Source organism: Penicillium cinerascens, assembly GCF_028974065.1.
Source record: "Penicillium cinerascens strain IBT 15544 chromosome Unknown scaffold_4_segment0_segment1, whole genome shotgun sequence".
In the NCBI taxonomy this organism is placed as follows: Eukaryota; Fungi; Ascomycota; class Eurotiomycetes; order Eurotiales; family Aspergillaceae; genus Penicillium; species Penicillium cinerascens.
Genome location: NW_026695298.1, coordinates 3850890 through 3870088, shown reverse-complemented (window position 1 = coordinate 3870088; position 19199 = coordinate 3850890). Strand labels below are relative to the sequence as shown.

The 19199-nt window shown below is 52.2% G+C and overlaps 5 protein-coding genes across 5 annotated transcripts; 4 read left to right on the top strand and 1 right to left on the bottom strand.

Annotated features, from left to right (window-relative positions):
- Nucleotides 1-1658: 1658 nt before the first annotated feature.
- N7498_010587 (lytic polysaccharide monooxygenase AA11 family protein) lies at nucleotides 1659-2879 on the top strand (the record flags this gene model as incomplete). The annotated part of the gene is made up of 1 exon (XM_058457643.1): nucleotides 1659-2879. The coding sequence occupies one exon, from the start codon at nucleotides 1659-1661 to the stop codon at nucleotides 2877-2879; it is 1221 nt and encodes a 406-aa protein (XP_058304542.1).
- Nucleotides 2880-3638: 759 nt separating this feature from the next.
- N7498_010586 (60S ribosomal protein uL4) lies at nucleotides 3639-5118 on the top strand. The gene is made up of 3 exons (XM_058457642.1): nucleotides 3639-3792; nucleotides 3861-3955; nucleotides 4074-5118. The coding sequence occupies exons 1-3, from the start codon at nucleotides 3683-3685 to the stop codon at nucleotides 4982-4984; spliced, it is 1116 nt and encodes a 371-aa protein (XP_058304541.1). The 5' UTR covers nucleotides 3639-3682; the 3' UTR covers nucleotides 4985-5118.
- Nucleotides 5119-11047: 5929 nt separating this feature from the next.
- N7498_010585 (Zn(II)2Cys6 transcription factor) lies at nucleotides 11048-14033 on the top strand (the record flags this gene model as incomplete). Its single annotated transcript, XM_058457641.1, has 3 exons — nucleotides 11048-11973; nucleotides 12030-12945; nucleotides 12999-14033. The coding sequence occupies 3 exons, from the start codon at nucleotides 11048-11050 to the stop codon at nucleotides 14031-14033; spliced, it is 2877 nt and encodes a 958-aa protein (XP_058304540.1).
- Nucleotides 14034-14376: 343 nt separating this feature from the next.
- Nucleotides 14377-15711, bottom strand: N7498_010584 (uncharacterized protein; the record flags this gene model as incomplete). The annotated part of the gene is made up of 1 exon (XM_058457640.1): nucleotides 14377-15711. One exon carries the CDS (start codon nucleotides 15709-15711, stop codon nucleotides 14377-14379), a length of 1335 nt encoding a protein of 444 aa, XP_058304539.1.
- Nucleotides 15712-16474: 763 nt separating this feature from the next.
- On the top strand, nucleotides 16475-18933 carry N7498_010583 (J domain-containing protein; the record flags this gene model as incomplete). Its single annotated transcript, XM_058457639.1, has 4 exons — nucleotides 16475-16966; nucleotides 17035-17364; nucleotides 17413-18720; nucleotides 18784-18933. 4 exons carry the CDS (start codon nucleotides 16475-16477, stop codon nucleotides 18931-18933), a joined length of 2280 nt encoding a protein of 759 aa, XP_058304538.1.
- Between the last annotated feature and the right edge of the window lie 266 nt (nucleotides 18934-19199).

The window sequence follows — 19199 nt, the reverse complement described above, 5'->3', positions numbered from 1 at the left end:
ATAGCAGTAACCCATTCGCGGTTTCCTGGCTGTAAGATAGAGCGCCGACCGTAGTATTCAGCTCGCGTAACCACCTTCTGTGACGATATAAGGCCCATCGCAAAGCCCGTCTCATCAAAGTTATAAATATCCTCTAGTTGTATCCCATTCTCATCGACCACGCGCTTTACGGTATTAAACCACTCTCGTATCGACTTCGGATCTTCATTCAGGGCGCGCTGGTAATCGTAGCGTCTCGAGAAGCGCGAGCGGATCTCTTCGCGGCGTTTAACGAAGGATGATGTCCAATTCACGCCTACAGTAGGCGGAGGGTGAATCCCACGAGTGGCCAGTAGGATATTAGCCATCTCTCTCACAGTAGAGGGCCTAGGTGCTGCACCACGCGAATCCATAGAGATGATCCACTCAGTAAGCGAATCCTCTTCTAATTGTGTCATTTTATGGCTATGCCAGCGTTTATCGACGCGTGGAGACGTTCCGGTAGCGCGGTCGTGGAGGGTAGTGTAGGGCATATCGTATAGCTTCGCTGCGGCGTAGAGAGATTTAATTTGGCCCTTTTGCACCGCCTGAAGGGCTAATAGGATCCTGCCCTCCTGCTCAGCAGATTTATGCCAGGATTCAGAGCGATTTGGTGGCATGGTGGGTAGTTGAAGATGGTAGGTAGGACTGGACGCGCGATTTCTGGTGGGGCTAACGGGTTGGCCGTGTTAACGGGTTGGCCGTGAATTACGTTATACTTCGACGGTGCAGGAAAATTGTGAAACATCCCATCTTTTCTCGAATGCTATCCCCACTCGCCCTGCACTCAGTGCAGCGGGATGTGATCATTGTCCGTCTCCGGGGTTTGTGTGTGGAGGATCAAACGTCGGAAGTATCCGATTGATTAAATCGTGTAATGATGGGATGATGGGATGATGGGATGATGGGCAGCTGGATCCATTTCCAGGGACCTGACGTTGGCTCTGGCGGCAGTGCCGACTCCAGCTATACATATAAAATCTCCCGGCGCCAATGTTGCATGTGTTTTTTCTTCTCTCGTGCACTTCCGTCCTTCCCTTCTTCCCATCTCGGTTCGACTTCAACAGGCCAGTCCTGTGTTCCTTTCCCTTGACTTCCTTGGTAGTCTTCGCCTGTGGCAGACTCCGACATTCATTCCTTTTTTCGCTTCTGCAGCTTCGTCTATTCCAGACCGATATCTCCAATTCCTCTCTGTGAGAGCCAAGTCTCAGTCCTTGACATTCCACGACTATTCCATTAGCAGGATTTGTTTAACAAGGCATTTCCTGTTCTTTCATACAAAGGTATTGTCTCCTGTTGTCTCATTGTCTGCCTTTGATCTGCTTTGTCAATGGGGCTGGTGAATTACGTCGTTTGTTTCACTCTGCCTATGACACAATGCCTTTGGAGGTTGCCTTCAGGCTGCATGAGGCTCCTTATATACATCCCACGTTTCTGATCAGCTTCCATCCCTGTCGTTTTGGAATATCATGTCCTATTCTTCACATTTTACTAACACCCCAAACGCAGGAATCCTCTCTTTTCCCACTCGCGACTACCAAGATCCAATCCTTTCTTGTTTGATCCCATTCGTCTGGTACAAAGCGGATCTACTATTGCAACCTTCTGTCGAACCAGAAAAAAAAAGTCCATTGTCCAAGATGTTCGTTAAGTCGATGCTGGCGGCCATGCTGGGCGCCTCCGCGGTCAACGCTCATATGGTCATGACCAACCCGGTGCCCTATGGCAAGGACACCCTCACCAACGCCCCAATGGCGGCTGATGGCAGTGATTTCCCCTGCAAGCTGCGCAGCAACACCTACGAGGTCACTGAGGAGAACAAGATTGCCATTGGCGAGTCCCACCTTCTCACTTTCCAAGGCAGTGCCACCCACGGCGGCGGTTCGTGCCAGATCAGTATGACCACCGACCGCGCTCCCTCCAAGGACACGGAGTGGAAGGTCATCAAGTCCTTCGAGGGCGGTTGCCCTGCCAATGTCGACGGTAACCTCTCCGGTGGCTCCACCATGGCTGATCCCTATACTTTCAATTTCACCATTCCCGAGGGCATTGAAGCCGGCAAGTACACCCTCGCCTGGACCTGGTTCAACCGCATCGGCAACCGTGAGATGTACATGAACTGTGCTCCCGTCACCGTTACCGGCGGCTCTTCCAAGCGCTCCCCCGAGGAGCAAGTCTCTGTTGTTGAGAAGCGTACCGCCAATTTCCCTCCCATGTTCGTTGCCAACGTCAACGGCTGCACCACCAAGGAAGGCGTCGACATTCGCTTCCCCCAGCCTGGTGATGATGTTGAGTTCCTGGGTGAGCCCGCTAACCTCGCTCCTGAGGGTTCAGCTGCTTGTACTGGTACTCCCACGTTCGCCGGCTCGGGCGATACCAGCTCTGGTTCCTCCAGCTCCGGTTCCTCCAGCTCCGACTCTGGCTCCGGCTCCGGCTCCTCTGGCTCCAGCTCTGGTTCTTCGTCTGCCGCTAGCAGTGCTCCCACTGAGACTTCCTCTGCTGCCCCGGCCCCGACCTCCTCTTCAACCCTGGCTGAGACCAGTGCGCCTGCTGTACCCGAATCTGTTCCGTCGTCCACCCAGGTCGCTCCCGCTCCTTCGTCCTCGACCAGCTCCGGCTCCAGTTCCAGCTCCGGTGCCCTTAGCGGCCCCTGCAGCAACGAGGGACAGTGGAACTGCATCGCCGGTACTTCCTTCCAACGCTGCGCCAGTGGTGCATGGTCGGCCATCACTCAGATGGCTGCCGGCACCACTTGCAACGCCGGCCAGAGCTCCGAGTTGTCCGTTTCCGCCTCCAAGATGGCTCGCCGAGTCTCCGAGATGCGCTTCCGCAAGCGCACCATCGGTGGCCACCACGCTTGAGTATGCTTTTAGCATAGACCCACGGCATCTGCTGGTTTCGGATACTGTCTTCTTTTCTCTTCGCTTCTCTGCATTCTCTGCATCATTTGCATCATTTGCATCATTTGCATCATTTGCATCATTTGCATCATTTGCATCATTTGCATCTTTCTGTTTCCTTTCGTTTCTGATCCTGGATATAAGGCGCCCCAGGACGGACCCTCTTTATTTCGGTGCACTTTTTTGCCCTTTTTCATCGTGTACATTTTAGAGATGGGACTTCGGAGTAGGCCATCTCACGAGCTTTGTGCAATCAAATGTGTTCCTATTTATCATCAGTTGTTTTTACTGTAATCATCGTAGAGAGGTAGTCCAGTAGGGTTAGTTCCATTTTGAAGTAATGCGAGACGTCCAAGATCAAGTCTACAGATCTGTATGTAGGAGGCTTGGAGGTGATAGTTGACAGCACTAGACCCACTGAGTCTCGCCATAAATGATATTCCGACACGGACAATTTGACAGTGACGAAGTCTTCGAATCTTCAAGTAGGTGACGGATGTAGTGGCAGCTCCACAAGGGTTGATTGAGTAGATGAGATGTCAACAATGATCAATTCAAGAGTGGGGCCTTATTGCCTCAGGTGTCAATTACTGGTTATGTCATCGTGCGCTAGCGCCTTTGGGTGGCTAGGCTAGTCCTATTATGGTAATCAGGGTTAGGGCTAGCGTGCCCACGACCCGCAACTCACAGTAAGCGAAAAAATCCACAGGTGAGGCTTGACGGCAAAGTTGGATCTTCAACCTCACCATCGCCAATCGACAACAATGGCCTCTCGCCCTACCGTCTCTATCGCCACGGCTGAGGGCAAGCCCTCCGGGGCTTCCCACCCCCTGCCCTCGGTCTTCGCCGCCCCCATCCGTTCGGACATTGTCCAGTACGTCAAATTCGATCTCGAAAAAATGTGGTTATTCAAGATGGGAAATACTGACGCCTCATCTACAGGCAGGTGCACGCCGGTATGGCCAAGAACAAGCGCCAGCCCTACGCCGTGAGCGAGAAGGCCGGCGAGCAGACCTCTGCTGAGTCCTGGGGTACTGGTACGTGAAGAATCAAATTCTCGAGATTCGAGTGAGAACGACCAAAAAAACTCAATTCGAGTCCGCTGGGAAGGCATTGGTCACAACAGACGCTGACAAGATGATTGTTACTGAATAGGCCGTGCTGTTGCCCGTATTCCCCGTGTCTCTGGTGGTGGTACTCACCGTGCCGGTCAGGCTGCCTTCGGTAATATGTGCCGTTCCGGTCGTATGTTCGCTCCCACCAAGGTCTGGCGCAAGTGGCACCAGAAGATCAACCTGAACCAGAAGCGCTTCGCTACCGCCTCTGCTCTGGCTGCCTCTTCCGTCCCCGCCCTCCTGTTCGCCCGTGGCCACCGCGTCGCCAAGGTCCCCGAGGTTCCCCTCGTTATCGAGTCCAAGGCCTTCGGCACTACTTTCACCAAGACCAAGGCCGCCATTGCCCTCCTCCAGGCCGTCGGTGCCGGTGAGGACCTCGTCAAGGTCCAGAAGTCCAAGAAGATGCGTGCCGGTAAGGGTAAGCTCCGTAACCGCCGCTACCGCCAGCGCCGCGGTCCTCTGGTTGTCTACAACCCCGAGACCGATGGCAAGGAGCTCGTCAAGGCCTTCCGCAACGTTCCCGGTGTTGAGACCTCCTCCGTCTTCTCCCTGAACCTCCTTCAGCTCGCCCCCGGTGGTCACCTCGGCCGCTTCGTCGTCTGGACCTCTTCCGCCTTCGAGGCCCTCGACCAGGTCTACGGCACCACCACCACTCCCTCGGCTCTCAAGAAGGACTTCCTCCTGCCCTCCAACTCCGTCTCCAACGCCGACCTGACCCGCCTCATCAACTCTTCTGAAATCCAGTCCGTTCTCCGCGCTCCCAAGGGTGACGCCCGCACCAAGCGCACCAACGTTCAGAAGAAGAACCCCCTGCGCAACAAGCAGGTTATGCTGCGTCTCAACCCCTACGCCGCTGCCTACTCCAAGCAGAAGCTTGGCCAGCAGAAGGTCGAGGGTGGCAAGCCTACTCGCGCCGCTGCTGCTTTCGAGCAGGTCCTGAAGGAGGAGTAAACGTGTTTTCCTCTGTTCTGGTAACGGTGAATGGATGAAAAAACGGTAGTCTCAGAGCAAAAATGAATCAATGCCTTTTTTGCAATATCCCTTGGGTTCATTTGGAGTAATAATATGATCATGATCGATTCTATATTTTCGTTTGTCACCCTCACCCGGGAACCCCCCTTTTTCATGCACCATGGTAAGTCCTGTAGATGTAAACCGAACAACATTTTTCTGGTAAGTAGCAGCTACATCAAGGTTCTATCAAGATCCTGCGGCCTCGGTATTCTACTTATAATGCCAGGAATCGCCCCGTACAGACTGGGTTACCCAGCCTAAATGACGGCTTTGGACTATTTTCGCCTGTTATTTTGATTTGAGACAAGCTCTGGGGTCCAAAGCTTTCTTGATATTTTGATTATTTGTCACTACTCTGCCAATTTGCAATTTTGGTCCCCGAACGGACAGTAGTATCACCGACGGCCAATGCCCTCTCCTGGGTAGATCGCGCCGAAATCTCCAGGGCTAGATGTGCATTCCTTTATAGCAAATCCATTTTTATCATACCCTTGGGACCTTGAGAGATTCTTAATGTCGTGTCTTGCCAGCTTGAGTTGCAAAGTAATTCAAGTTGTTTCGTTGATTCAGCGTGAGCTGACCGAGTAAATATATAGATCGCCTCGGCACCTGTTGGTAGCACGGAGATTGATAATGATTCGGATAACCCGGGTGAAACATGCCAGCTGCCCGGCAAAACTGAACTACCTATTGGATAACCCGAGAAGATTCTAGGCACTGCAATGGGTTTGTTAAACAGGTTATTTTACCAGCACCGAGAGGTGTGATCAGACTTGATATGCAGCTGGCAAACTTGAAGCACGAGCCTACAAATAGAGTACAACGAGAGGTCACAACTCAAATAAAGTCATCTGACGCCATTGGCAACGTGTTCATGCGAGTCACCGTCTTTCCCTATAGCCTGGGCTGCCCGGGCCCAGGCCGGAACAAAACAGATATCAACGGGTATTTACAATCACATGCCTCCTAGTGGACTTGACCTAGGTCCACGGAACATGTGTGTACATGTATGTACGAGCAGCAGGTGTAACTCAACAAAAGGATAGAACGGAGGCCGTGGAGGTACTAAATAGATTAAGATGAAACATGCATCAGTAACCCTCGAACTAGTCTCCTCGGACCCGTTTCCGGTCCACGAAAAATGCGACCTGTCAAGCCGGTGATCCCAATCGAGCCCGGCGATCATAACCCAACGTTGAGGCTGAAGCCTAAGAGAGCCGGAGTCCGAAGCATGGAACTACTTTTTAGCTGAAACGCGGAGCAGGAGGAACCAGGCACCACCGGATACACCACAGGGAGAAAAAAAAAAAACCCTCAAATTACTTCACATGCCAATTGTTCTAGAAGCACAATTAATTAGACTTTTTCTCGGCGCCCGCCGGTTCCCAGTACCCTTGGAGATGGAATCCACAGAAGGGGGAGGGGTGAGTGGGTGAGTGGGTGCCTATTGGGTTGCTGGATTGATTGGATCTTACGAGATCAATACATGGACCCCTCCTCGGCTCCAGACGGGGGGTGAACCCAGTAGGCAGGTCAGTCATCAGGAATCTGCACGGGCACGGACGAACGCTGGGTTTTCCGGGAAATTCACCCGTCACTACCGACGTCCAAACGAGTCCTGTAGGTCATCCAACGGGGCGAAGATCAGAGGCCGTGGCCGGGTGGGCACACGGTTGCCAAGAACACCGTCAGGTTCCGGCGGCTGATAGTCGCCAGCTTGAGGCCTATCCCGGCGCGAGTGGAGATGATTTACGTCAGGGGCCGAAACGGACCTTCCTTTAAAGTACAGCGGGCTTGCCCTTTCGGTGTCTTAGGGATCGCATCTAGCGTACCATGTGGATGGTAGCGAGACCAGGTGACGGGTGAATTGAGTTTTTTTTATTGCTCCCTTTGTTCGATGACACAGTTCGCGTTGACGGGTGGCTTGGCTCTCGGTGCGACACTGTGAAAGCTTCACAGCAGCCGAGTTACAATGGCCACCCGCTAGTGAGCCCGTGAGTTTAATTGCACGGTAACTGGGGCAGATGCAACATGGGGAGCCACTCACTAACCGTGACCCGTCAGGTGTCGCATTCCAAGGTTTTTTTGTAAATGTAAACAGAGAAACGTGGGTCGGAGATTTCTTCGCCTCCGGTCAAATTAATTCCCGTACGGAGTAAAAGGAGTACAGTAAGCATAAATGCGGTCGGACGACCATCGGGAGTTAAGCTCAGCATTGACCTCCGATGAGAAATTACCGATCTGAGGGCACGAGACAAGCCCGTAGGTGCATGCAAAACTTTGCAAAAATTGCAAAAGTGGCAACGATTGCGAAGTCGTGATTTCGCCCGTTGGAGACCCGTTGCAGATCTGATAGCCAAGGTCTTTTTCCAAGGTTGGCCCATGGAGTGGTGTGCATGTCTCACCCTCACACGAATCGGTTCAGGGGGGTTGCAGCACAGAGTGCGGCGTTGCGCTACCGGGAGTTCTCTCCGACGCTACTCCGCAGAGTTTTAGTTTGGAGCACGGGTCATGCAAAACATCTCTTCTCGCAGTAGTAGAGTCGTAGTACAGTAGTGTGGCCAGGAACCGGGCGTTAGTCGTTCACCGATCCACCCTCGGTGAAAGGACGACGGGATCTGTCCCTTTTCCTACTTGCGATGGATCTAGAGGCAGCTTGGCGTGTCTGAAGTCATTCCCAACATGAATTGTCGGTATCCAAGTGAAAAGTCTATTGCCTGGAGACTCGGGATATGGTATGGAAATATCATCCACCATATCATAGTCGAAGAAGAGACAACGTCGCAGCCGGTAATTGTTCGGAACAGAGTAGGGTCCGTGGGTGAATTGTCCAATGGCGTGATCTTGCCCTAACTCTCGTAGAGTGCGGGTTGCGGATTTCTCGGGTGGAAATGCCAGATGAAATTGTGCTAATTGCCCTGTACAATTCATGGATTGGATTCTTCCCGGTCGACTCTGGGTTCCATGAATGATACATGGGTAATTTTTTTTCTGTCTCTTAGACTTTGGGTGTAACCCGGAACAGCAAAAGCAGGGGCTGAGACTGCGGCGATCCCGACTGACGGCTTGCAGATCGGATCGCCGTGCCTTTGAGACATCGCTACGTGGTCAACGGAGTTCTTCGTCGTTGGAGCAGCAGGTTCCGGTGGGTTGGTGGCTCGGTGGAGAGCTGGCCCATTGGACGTTGCCTGCTGCCTGGATCCCTGCTGGCAGGGTTACTTGCATCTCAACCCCGTAAGCTGTTGCTTCTGGTGAAATAGGAGAGGAGATGTATCATAACACGGTCAAGGTGCGATGGTAAACGTTGGATAGATCGTGGGTGTACCCGTACGGAGTAGAAGATTCTGCCCAGGACAGTCTGGCCGTTTTGTCCGAAAAGGGGCGTCAGGGCCACCTGAGACCAAACATGCAGTTCAGCAATAACCTCAAGCGAGGAGGGTCTCGGCTTTGAGTCTCAGAACAGTTTAAACCACTCCGGAATTAAAACACTGGGGGAGGGGAGAGCACCCGAACCACTCCAACCGAGGGGGGCCAGAATTTGGGAACCCATCGGAGTCCACCCAGTCTACCGCACTACGCGATCCAGCGATCTTCACGGAGGCTTTCGGCCAGATAAGCCCTGCGGCCCCAACGCTGGATCCAGGAGGATTTGCCCGTCTAGGCATCTAGTCGCCCGCGCCACCCTGCCGCCCATGACCATGCCCCGCCGGCAGGGTATCCACGGCCGTCATTCCCGTCCCAGATCGGCTTTTCCTCTCCTCTCCAGCCGCGCTCTCCATTTCTTCATGACGATCTGTGCTGGCGCTTCTTTCCGACGGCTGGACTGTTGTAACCCCATGTCCACTCCCTTGTCGCAAATCAAACGCCCTTGTCCTCATTCATTGGATGTCGTGCGTCCTTTTACATGAGACTCGTCAGGAAGCAGGGTCATGTATCTCATGTCCACCTACATCATGGGGAAGTCAAACGTGCAAGTTGATCTCACCTGGGAGGCCCGGGACTAACGCCTCTAATACATAAATGAAGCCTCCACCCTGGAATCCGGAAGGTTCATGATTTAATATAGAGGTGTAGCAAAAAGGCCGCTCTTGGCTCATCCGGCACCCATAGAGGTTACCCCCCAACCGTCGAAGCAATTGGCGTAGTCTCGAGTATCAGAGCCCTCTCCACCGGGCAGGTATAACGGCAATGAAAATCAAATGCCGTCTGACAAGGTCAAGATTGCGCCAGCAAACCCCCCATCCCCCCCCCATCGGCGATCCGGAGGCAGCGTCTGACGACCGAATGCCGAACTCCTCGGACCTGGTAGTGGAACGGTGCCTGGGAGTGGTCCCCACATAATGCGTTATATTGATCTCAATTTTTCGATGGGGTGGGATACTGAATTTAAACAACGTAGCTCTTGGCGTGCGGGACTGGTAGAAAGGGCCCGAAACCATGGGTGGGAATTGTCGCATAAATTTGCACTTATCCGCCGCATTTATTCCCATGTGCCTTCGGTCGCCCTTTATGAAAACAGGCGCGGACGGGGCGTCCCAGAAGAGTATAGATCGATCCCGTCGATCGTATGGTATGAGTCGTAAAAGTAGTTAAATTAAAAGAAATAAAATTCATTTTTTTGAAGTACTTTTGAGACCTGTAATTATCACGTACCCATAATACATACTGTGACTCCTGCCCTCTTCTGAAGCGTCGTTGAACCCCTCCTTCACTTTTTTCTGGTCCCGCCTTGTTTCTTTTTCCTTGTTCGGTCTTTTCAAGGTTTGGTCTTTGTTTTGGGTTCCATCCGTCTTTGCACTTTTTCAGGTAATCTCATTACCGGGGTCGAGTATTTGCTGGGCTCGAGTCCACTAAGGGAGAAGAGAAGCGCTCGGGGCAAACCGCTGTCTTTTCCCTCTAGTTTATTTGAATTTACCGCGGGGACGCTACTTTTAGCTCTCGTTCCAGGATCCCCTTGCAACGGACCAGTGGCGACGCTTACGACCAGGCTACTTTTCCCTGTATAGTCCGGGTGCGTGCCACCATCGGCTCCTGGATCCTTCATTCCGACTTCATCACGACCGCCAGGCCAGAACACTTCAGTCCTTTCTGAGATCAGGGCTATCTAGGGCTTGTTCGCTTCATCTGCCTATCTTTTGTTGGTCGCCTTTTACATTTCGACAGTTCGTGCCGACACTGGTTGTTAGATTGGGTAGGGTTGTCGTCGCTGTCGCTACCTGTCTGCCGTCCTTTTGATTCTCGCGACCAAGCGTTAATTTATTGTTCAACATTATCGGCTCGTCTTTCGCCACCTGTTGGGTTGTTTGGTGTTTGCGAGTTGTCCGACTATCGTCGCATTCTTGAGCGTCTCGACGAAACTCATGCAAATCACTGGGATCCTGCCCTGCAGCGCCACTGGTATATGAACATGCACCCAAGGCCAAGACTGCCAGAACTGTTTGCGACGCATTGGTCTGAATTTGTTATCGACTTTTAACCGCTCGGCACTTGCATGCGCCGGAGCAGACACCGCTTGGTTCGATTTCCGAGGACTGAAATCGGTCTTCATATCTGTTCGAATTAGCCCATTGGAACTGATCAGAGTTATTTGAGCTCTGAGCAGGCCGTGACTGGGAAGTTCATCGTTCACGATCATTCGGGTTGGCATTTTGATCTTATACTGCATTGCTTTTAATGGTAAACCGACTGTTGCGCTGGACTCCGTGCAAGTCGAGTTGGTACGTCTGAATTAGAGGGGGTGTTCTTGAAGTTACTGCTAAATTGTTTGATTCACTAGACCTGTTGCCTTCTCTTTTCTGTTCACTTATCGGCGCCTCAAGCAACCGGCCGGTAAATCTGCCTTTCAGTCATCGCAGTCTACAGACTTGACCTCCGCAGTCGTGCTACTGAGCACACTGAGGACGACAGACTAGCTACTTGTGGAACGGGTCTTTTGGCTCTCATGCGAATGGCCTTCTGCTGAACGATCCACGCACTCGACGCTCAATCCAAACGCCCGTCATGTCAGGTTACTACGTTGGACCCTTCGGTCGTATGTTATCATCCAGAGACGGCCAATTACCGGAACAGCCCTCGGAGCGCCCAGCTAACCGATCAGTATCTGGGGAAAACCCATACCAGCTTCCACCTCCACGGACACTAACAAACGTCCAATTTGGATCGGACCCTTTCCGACGACACGTCCATGGAGAAAATGTCGAGCCAGGAAGAGGGCCTGCACAAGCAGAGACCCCTTTACAACGCCAACAGACCGAGCAACTTCCATCTGTCAGGCAATTGTTGACACCATCTACGGACCCGAACCCCCCTCCTTCTTATCCTCAAGCATTCGGAGCACCTGCACCCACCATTGACCATCGCGAGCTTTCTTATCCACACCGGCATCATGATCAGAGCTTAGCATCACAGATGACTTCGGTCGGGGCGCAAGACAGAGCAAAATCCCGCTCGGAATCGCATCCACAGCCCCCGACTGGTCTTCCACCTTTGTCCCAGGTGGCCATGAATAATCCTAGAGACTTAAAACATCACACAGCAACGCGAAGTGACCCGTCGACAGCATCTTTTCAACACAGCCAACTACATTTCCACGGCACCCTCTATCACGAAAAGGCCATGAGTGGTGACCTCTCATCGCCAGAAAGCGGGAGTCGGAAAAAGGGGTCATTGCTTCCTCACGTCGTGGACGAGCGATATATCGACGGTGAAGGAATTTGCTACATCTATGCGGATGGATCTCACTGCCCCAAGGCCATTGAGGGAATCCCGGTCAATGCAAACTGGGGTGTTACCAAGGCAGGAAAGCCGAGGAAGCGGCTTGCACAGGCGTGCCTGACATGCCGAGAGAAGAAAATCAAGTGCCAACCGAACCTGCCCAAATGCGACCAGTGCCAGAAGTCTGGACGTGAATGCAGGTTTGAGAGTGCGTAAGTACTCAGCCTACACCGGCCTCTAGAAATGTTGAATACTGACGCTCTTCAAGCCCTCGTGGAAACCGCTCGGCTTTGAGAGCCTCCCACTCCGCGGGCCCTTCTAGCAAATACGATTCAAAGGAGGGCCTTTCACCAGGCAGCCATGGGGCTTCGGATGTCTCCCCTCTGTATAACATGCCACGAGCCTCGAACAGCCCAACCTCTATGCCAGGAACCGGTGGACAGTCGCCGATATCCGAGGGACCATCGGGAACAGAAGGCACCTACGAAACAATGGCCGACGTGGACAGAGCATACCGGTCACGAATGTACAGAATCCCACACCTTTTTGCTGGAGATGAATCGGTCGCACGACACCCGGAGCATATCGAAGCCAATCGACTCCCCGAATACTCTGAGATCCTGGGCGAACTCAGGGACATCAACCCCAACGACCCGCTTGCAGGTTCCTGGAACATCGATCCATACGAAAGCGACCCCGACATGACCGTGCATTATGTCGAATCATACTTTTCCAACGTGAACGACGGCCTGTACCATATCTTCCCACATGCACGATTCATTCTGTGGCTGAAATCGTGCCATACGAAATCCGCCGAGGACAAGATGCTGCTCTATTCGATGATGGCCTTGGGATCGATATTTTCTGATCGATCTGGTAAGGTCGTCGCATTGAGGGAGTATTCCCGCATAGCGCGCTTCGCCGTTCAGAAGAGTCAGCACAAATTGTCTTTGCAGCTTGCTCAGAGCCACTTGATTTTGAGTCTCTGGTATTATGCCACAGGTTCTTTGGTGGGGTGTTGGGACTCGATCGGCGCCGCAGGACGAGCGGTCTCTGGCTTGCGGTATAATATGGAGTCCGGAGGTGTCATTGTGGATCATAGCCAGGTTTGCGATTATGGGTTGCACCCGCAGGCGTTGATCGAGTGTCGTCGCCGAACATTTTGGGTTGCATTTATTCTGGATGTAAGGACCTAATTCTGACCGTGGGCGAAGAGTAAATTGCTAACATCATCCAGAGGGTTTCGAGCTTATTTTCTGCATCCTCGTCATTCATCTCATCAGAATCAGTATTGATCCGACTGCCTTGCCGAGAAGAGATATACGAGGCACAACAATATGCCACGGCACCATATTTCCAATCCGTCCTCAACCAGTCTCCTGCACCAGAAGATGACCGGTCAACCCTGAGTTCCATGGCGTTTTTAATTCAGATACTATCAATCTGGGGAGATGTCTCCCTCCACATCCTTCGCCTATCACACATTCCGCCGGACGGATACACCCGCCTCGCCGAAGAGTTTCACGTCAACATCATCCGTCGAACCGAAGATTGGTCTCGGCAGCTTCCAGAACATCTGGCGTTCTCACCCATCAACATGGAGCGGGCCAGTCAGACCAAGGAAGCGGACACATTTGTTTTGATCCACATGTTTTACCACGCTACGTTGATGAAGCTCTACCGACATGCACGATACCAGGGCCTCCGATCTGAGGACCTAGCTCAGTACATTCACCGAGCTCGTTTTCATGCAGTGGAGACCCTCCGTATCGCTCTTGCGGTCACTCAATACGCCAGCGAAATGCATTCCTCCCGATCCCCCCCGGAGAAACCATCACCCAAAGCTACCTTGTTGAGCCCATTCCTAGGCTACGCAGTTTTATCAGCGGTGGACGTGCTCAGCGCAGCCGGCCTGGTCGCTGAGTTACCGGATTGTATCTCTTTCATCAGAGGAGCGCTCGGCATGGTCCAGCTTCTCGGCCGCCACTGGGACAGCTCTCTCGAAGTGACGAATCTCATCCAGAAGCGCCTGGACTTGATGATCGACTGCCTTAACGATCGCATCCGATGCCAAGATAAATTGGGCTTCGCAGTGGATGGTCCGTCACTCGAAACGAAGATCCACGCCGGTACTTCACCTTCTCATCCGCCTGGGACTCTTGATGAGGATCTATTCTACGGGTCCATGCCGCGGGAGGTACTTTTGCACGCGATGCGAGTCGATGACAGAACGTTTTCACAGCCTAGCATCGTCTGGCTGACGGACCGCTGATGTTTTCCGCCAAGGATAATCTCTGATTTTATGATTTTCGTTTGTACATTAACGACATGATGGTATTGGTTTACTGTATGTCCCCACATCATGCCCTCTCCTGGCCAGGGCAAGCTGTTTCTTTAGCCCCTGTATTATAGTACAGTCATTTTTCGCTCGTTTTTGAGTCATTTTGAAGCGTCTGCTGCATGTATTACTATCTACCATGGAAATTATTGTTGCGGAATTGATATTTGGACTTCCATCAAAGATCAAAATAACGGACTTGGATCATAATGCGAGACCTCCCCCCCCCCCCTCCCAAAATTTGAGGCCCAAGGTAGATATGTGTAAAGTAGACAAATCACTCCCCCCATTCACTTGGGTCATACCATTTAACCCATACCACTTTCCCCTCAGACGGGTCCATGATAGTAGCGTAGTGCGTTTCTTCATTCAGAACCGGGTAAGTGGTGAGCCAAGATATCACTTCTTTCTCACTGATAGCCAGATCAGAGTCATCACAACGAGACATAGAAGCCTGTCTTCGCTCCATTTCCGCTTCCTTTTCCCTTTTCCGCCTCAGGCGCGGTGATGACCGCGTTCCCTGTGGCTGATCCGACAGGTTCTGCTCGGCCTCCTGCCTCTCGACATTCTCGACACTCTCGACCCTTTCCCGGGCTTGCATGTGCAGCTGCAATTTCTTGTCCCATCTGGACTTTATGCAGTCACGTCTCTCATTACTGTCTTCGATTAGGTCTGCCATGGTCTCGATGCCATCTGAGACCAGTGTGAGACCCGCATGGTGGTGTCTTTTATCTTCGGCGATAGCTTTCAGAGAAGTGTCAGACTGTTGGTCGTGATTGGTTGTGACGATGAATGAAGGTGAAGAGCGCACGATTGCTGTGCGGTGGTCTTTCTCCATGGTCACCGTGGTTGCCCCGTCGCTGAAGATGAAGTAGGCAGCTGTCGTGGGCATGCTGGGAACATTTTCAACAATGCTTTCCAGAGTCGATAGATTTGAGCCCCCAGGCCGGGCAGACGGAGAAGAAAAGATGCACTGTCGCAGCAGTGACGAGATAGATTGCCGAATCCCAAGAAGCACGAGAACATGGTTGGAATAGAAAGCCAAATTCTTCGAAGTGTCGTGAACAGGCCTGAAATTGAGCGAGGCGCTGAGACCCTTCCTCACACCCGTCAGGACACCCACATACCCAACATACGTGACCGTCGTAGCAAGCAGCGTGGGGTCATCTCCTCGCCTAAACTCTAGTTGAACGATCAAATCACGCAACGGATCCATACCCCAGTCCAAAGTCCGGAAGTGAAGCATTTTTGTACTGGATCCGCACTTGGTGCGTACACCACCGCTCGTACAGCCCATCAATAGATCGAGCACCGTATTGAGGGAGATTAAGAGGTACATATCAATATCCGTGACGCGGCTAATGCCGCGAAGCTCCTCTGTTTCTTCGTCGGTGTACAGTTTGCGCAAGAATGACCGGGCAAGGCAATGAACTAGCTTTAAGGGGATCTTGGGCGAAATGGACTGGATCAGCTCGTCGAACATGCCCCTTAGAGCCCGCATTCGATCTCGATACAGGCTGGCTAGTTCAACATAGCGCTCGGAGGGGGGCAGTGACAGGTCGATGCGGAATACCGGGGGCGGGTTACCCTCTGGGATGCTTTTTTCATCCATGGCGATCCGGTTTGTGGGTTGAATCCAGGTGAAGGTTACGCCGTGGTTGCCTGGGTCGTGAAGCGGGCTAGGCTCAAATGAGATGCGGCTCTGCTTTCTCCGCAGTTTTCACGCGTCATTTCCAAGGCTTCAGACCGAGGTAATCGAAGGAAATTAGAAGTATGGAGAGACGGATTAGTACGTAAGTATTAATATTTCTGTTATCAATTGGTGATAATGCCCGGCTGCTTCTTATATAGTTCAACTAAGACGGCTTCGCAGGTAACTGGAGACTTCGCCGTAGTTCATGTGTAAGGTACCTAGGTATTGACTCCGTCCTACATAGTAAATCTACCAAGTAAGAACAGTATTCGCCAAATTGAAATAGACCTATGGATTTAGGCATTGGTATCAAAAGATCGCAGGTCAAGCCGTTGTGCCTGCCCCAGGCATCAGGCCATGTTCATCGTGATCTCAACTCCACGTACATGCTTCCCCGTTCTTACTTCCCTTCTAAAGAACGTTGGAAAAGTTAAATATCTCTGTTCCGGATTTCTTCCGAGGCCACGAGATTATGCATAGCAATGGCGATCCACATCCGAAGCTCGCGCTAAAAAAGGCTCCATCCCTTCGATCTGCGGGGCCCGCGGAGACGGAGGCACGGAAGGTTTCTCCGGTCGAATTTCCACCACCTTGTCTTGTCGCACCACTGCGCGTCACCTGAGAGGAGACGATGGAGCTTGTTGGCTACTAATACACCAATCCCCGAGCTCAGCAAGCTTCAATGTCGTCCCCATTCGACCAGCCCGGCTCCGCGCCGCGGCAGTTCGCCGACCCGGACGACGGTCTCGATGGCTACTATAGCATAATGGCAGACTACCCCGAGGCACTTGATTACTATGCCTTGCTGGGCCTATCCTCAACACCTCCTCCGAAAGAAGCCGAAATCCGTTCCGCGTATCGCAGCCTGACCCTCAGCTTCCACCCGGACAAGCAACCGCCGCACCTCCGAGAGGCCGCTCAGCAGCATTTCACAAGGATCCAAGAAGCCTACGATGTCCTTATCGATCCCAAGAAGCGTATTGTCTACGACCTTGCGGGAGAGGAGGCTGTGCGGCAAGAATGGGGACAACACGGTGCGATGGGTCCTAGAGGGGACGCACAATCCAGACAGGTCGGCGTTAAGGCGATGTCGCCTGATGAGTTTCGACGGTGGTTCTTGAAGACAATGAAGAAGCGTGAGCGGAAGGCTATCGAGAGCTTGGTGTCGAGCCGGGTATGCGTCCCTGTTTGGTGTACATTGAATGACGTGGGTTTTGCTGACCTGTGCTTTCCCTATTCCAGGGCAACATTACACTTGGGATTAATGCGGCCTCAACCATCTCGGTGAACAAGGAAGATGGAGATGTGACGCTCCAAATTCCGTCGGCAAAATTGAGCACATATGCCGCCACATACAGCTTCAAGACTCCTTTCCCTCTACCCGAATTCTTGTACGGAACGAAAGAAGCGGATAGGGCTGAGAACCCGGACTCGGATGATTCTCCAAACGATCCGGATGAGGACTCTGAACCCATTGAAATGACGATCAGTATGGGAATCGCAGGCAAGCTCGCTCGTCCCGGGCAAAAGCTGATGGTCGAACATGAGGACGAGTCGACTGAAGAGCAGATAGTACGTTATCAGCACACTGGCCTCATTCTTTTGCTAATCCCTCCGTAGGTTCCTCTGCCACACATCTTAGTGGCTCAAAACATTAGCCTTGGTGCTACTGTCACCCCTAACATGAGAGGCTTGATAGGCACCAAGGGCTTCTGGAGTCGACAACCATTCTCAATCCTCAGAGACTCTACTGTCCACTTAGAGGCTCTTATTTTGCCAATTCCAACCTTGAAGACAACCGTCGGTCACGCTTTCCAACCGGTTTCCGGCATTAAACCGATCAATGTCAGTGCTAGCAGCATCATCACACGATCTCTCTGGGAGTCGCCGCCTTCGTTCGATGTGCAAGTCACGAAACAAGTTGCCGAACGAAAGGTTGCCTTCTTGACAGGGTCTACTGGATTCTTGGAATGGCCCGAGCTTCTCCAAGAGAGTTTCCCTTCCCTTGGGATGAGTCTTGAGAGCTATTACAATTCTGGGGTGAATGATAGCACGCTTCAGATTGGGTTGATTTCACAGCCAAAGCAACCCTCGAAAATGGCTGAATTCAACGAGGATGAAGAAGAAGATGAGGAGTTACGCGAGCATCTGGAAAAGCAAAAGAAAATCGATCGTGCCGCGGAGTTCTGGCAAACATATCTTACTGCCACTCCGGCAGGAGGCGGCATTGGGCTGACCTATTCTCGAAATCTGTTCTCGGGCAAACCAGCAGATGATCCCGTGAGGTCGGAATGGAGCGGCGAGGGTTACTTCCCGATGGCGAAAATGGAGGAACCACGGGCAGTGCGACTGGAAGTCACTACTATTCTTAGCGCAGACGCATCCATCAGCTGGGGTATCAAGGGTACTCGGCGCATTGGTGAGTACACCAAGATGTCGCTTGGAGTGGGCTTTGCCCAAAATGGGATTGTTGCTACCGTGGGTTGGAGCCGGCTTGGTCAAGGCATCAAGCTTCCCATTGTCCTCTGCTCTGCCGAGGAAGCTAATCATGATGCTGCGGCATTGGCTACCGTCTTCCCATGGCTTGCATATTGTACGATCGAGTTTGGCTATATCCGTCCGCGCGATAGAAAGAGACGTCGACAAGCGGCGGCGCGTCGTCACAAAGAGCTGAAAAAGCTTATTCCCAAGAAGCGAGAAGAGAGCGAGCAAGCCATCGAGCTCATGCTCGATCAAGTGCAAAGACGGCAGACTCGAGAAGAGGCGCAGGGTGGCTTGATCATCAAAAAGGCCGAGTATGGATACATTCCTCCGTCGAACAAGAAACCTAAGAATGGCTTCACTGAGCCCCGGGTCATTGATGTGACCATTCCTGTGGCTGCCCTGGTCGACCGAGGCCAGCTGGTGATTCCACAGAACTCCATCAAGGTAATACTAACCCCACCTGCTTATGTTGGCCCTGATCAGTAATGCTGACTCCAATTTCTCTAGTTCCAAATCATCGGCTTCCATGACCCAGCGCCTATGTTGCCAAAGCGGCTCAAGATCTGGTACACGTTCCAAGGACGTGACCATTTCGTGGAGGTTGGTGATAAAGAGCGTGTTGCCTGTCCCATGCGCACCCATTTGATCTCTGATTGAGGTTTTCTATACCCTTGAAGGCATTATTAGCCTTCGTAATTTTACTGCATCTTGTGTCTTGGAAGTCGCCACGCTGAACAGTCTTCTTCTCCTCTCATTTGCATGTGTAACTTTGGCGGAAGCATCCACTCAAGTGATCTCCCAATTAAACAAACCCCATAAATATTCTCTCAATAAATGTCTCTTGTAGTGAAATGTAATAAAAAGTTAAACGGAGGCGACTTGATATAGAAAGTCTTGGCACTGCGGTGAGCGAAACCCACCAT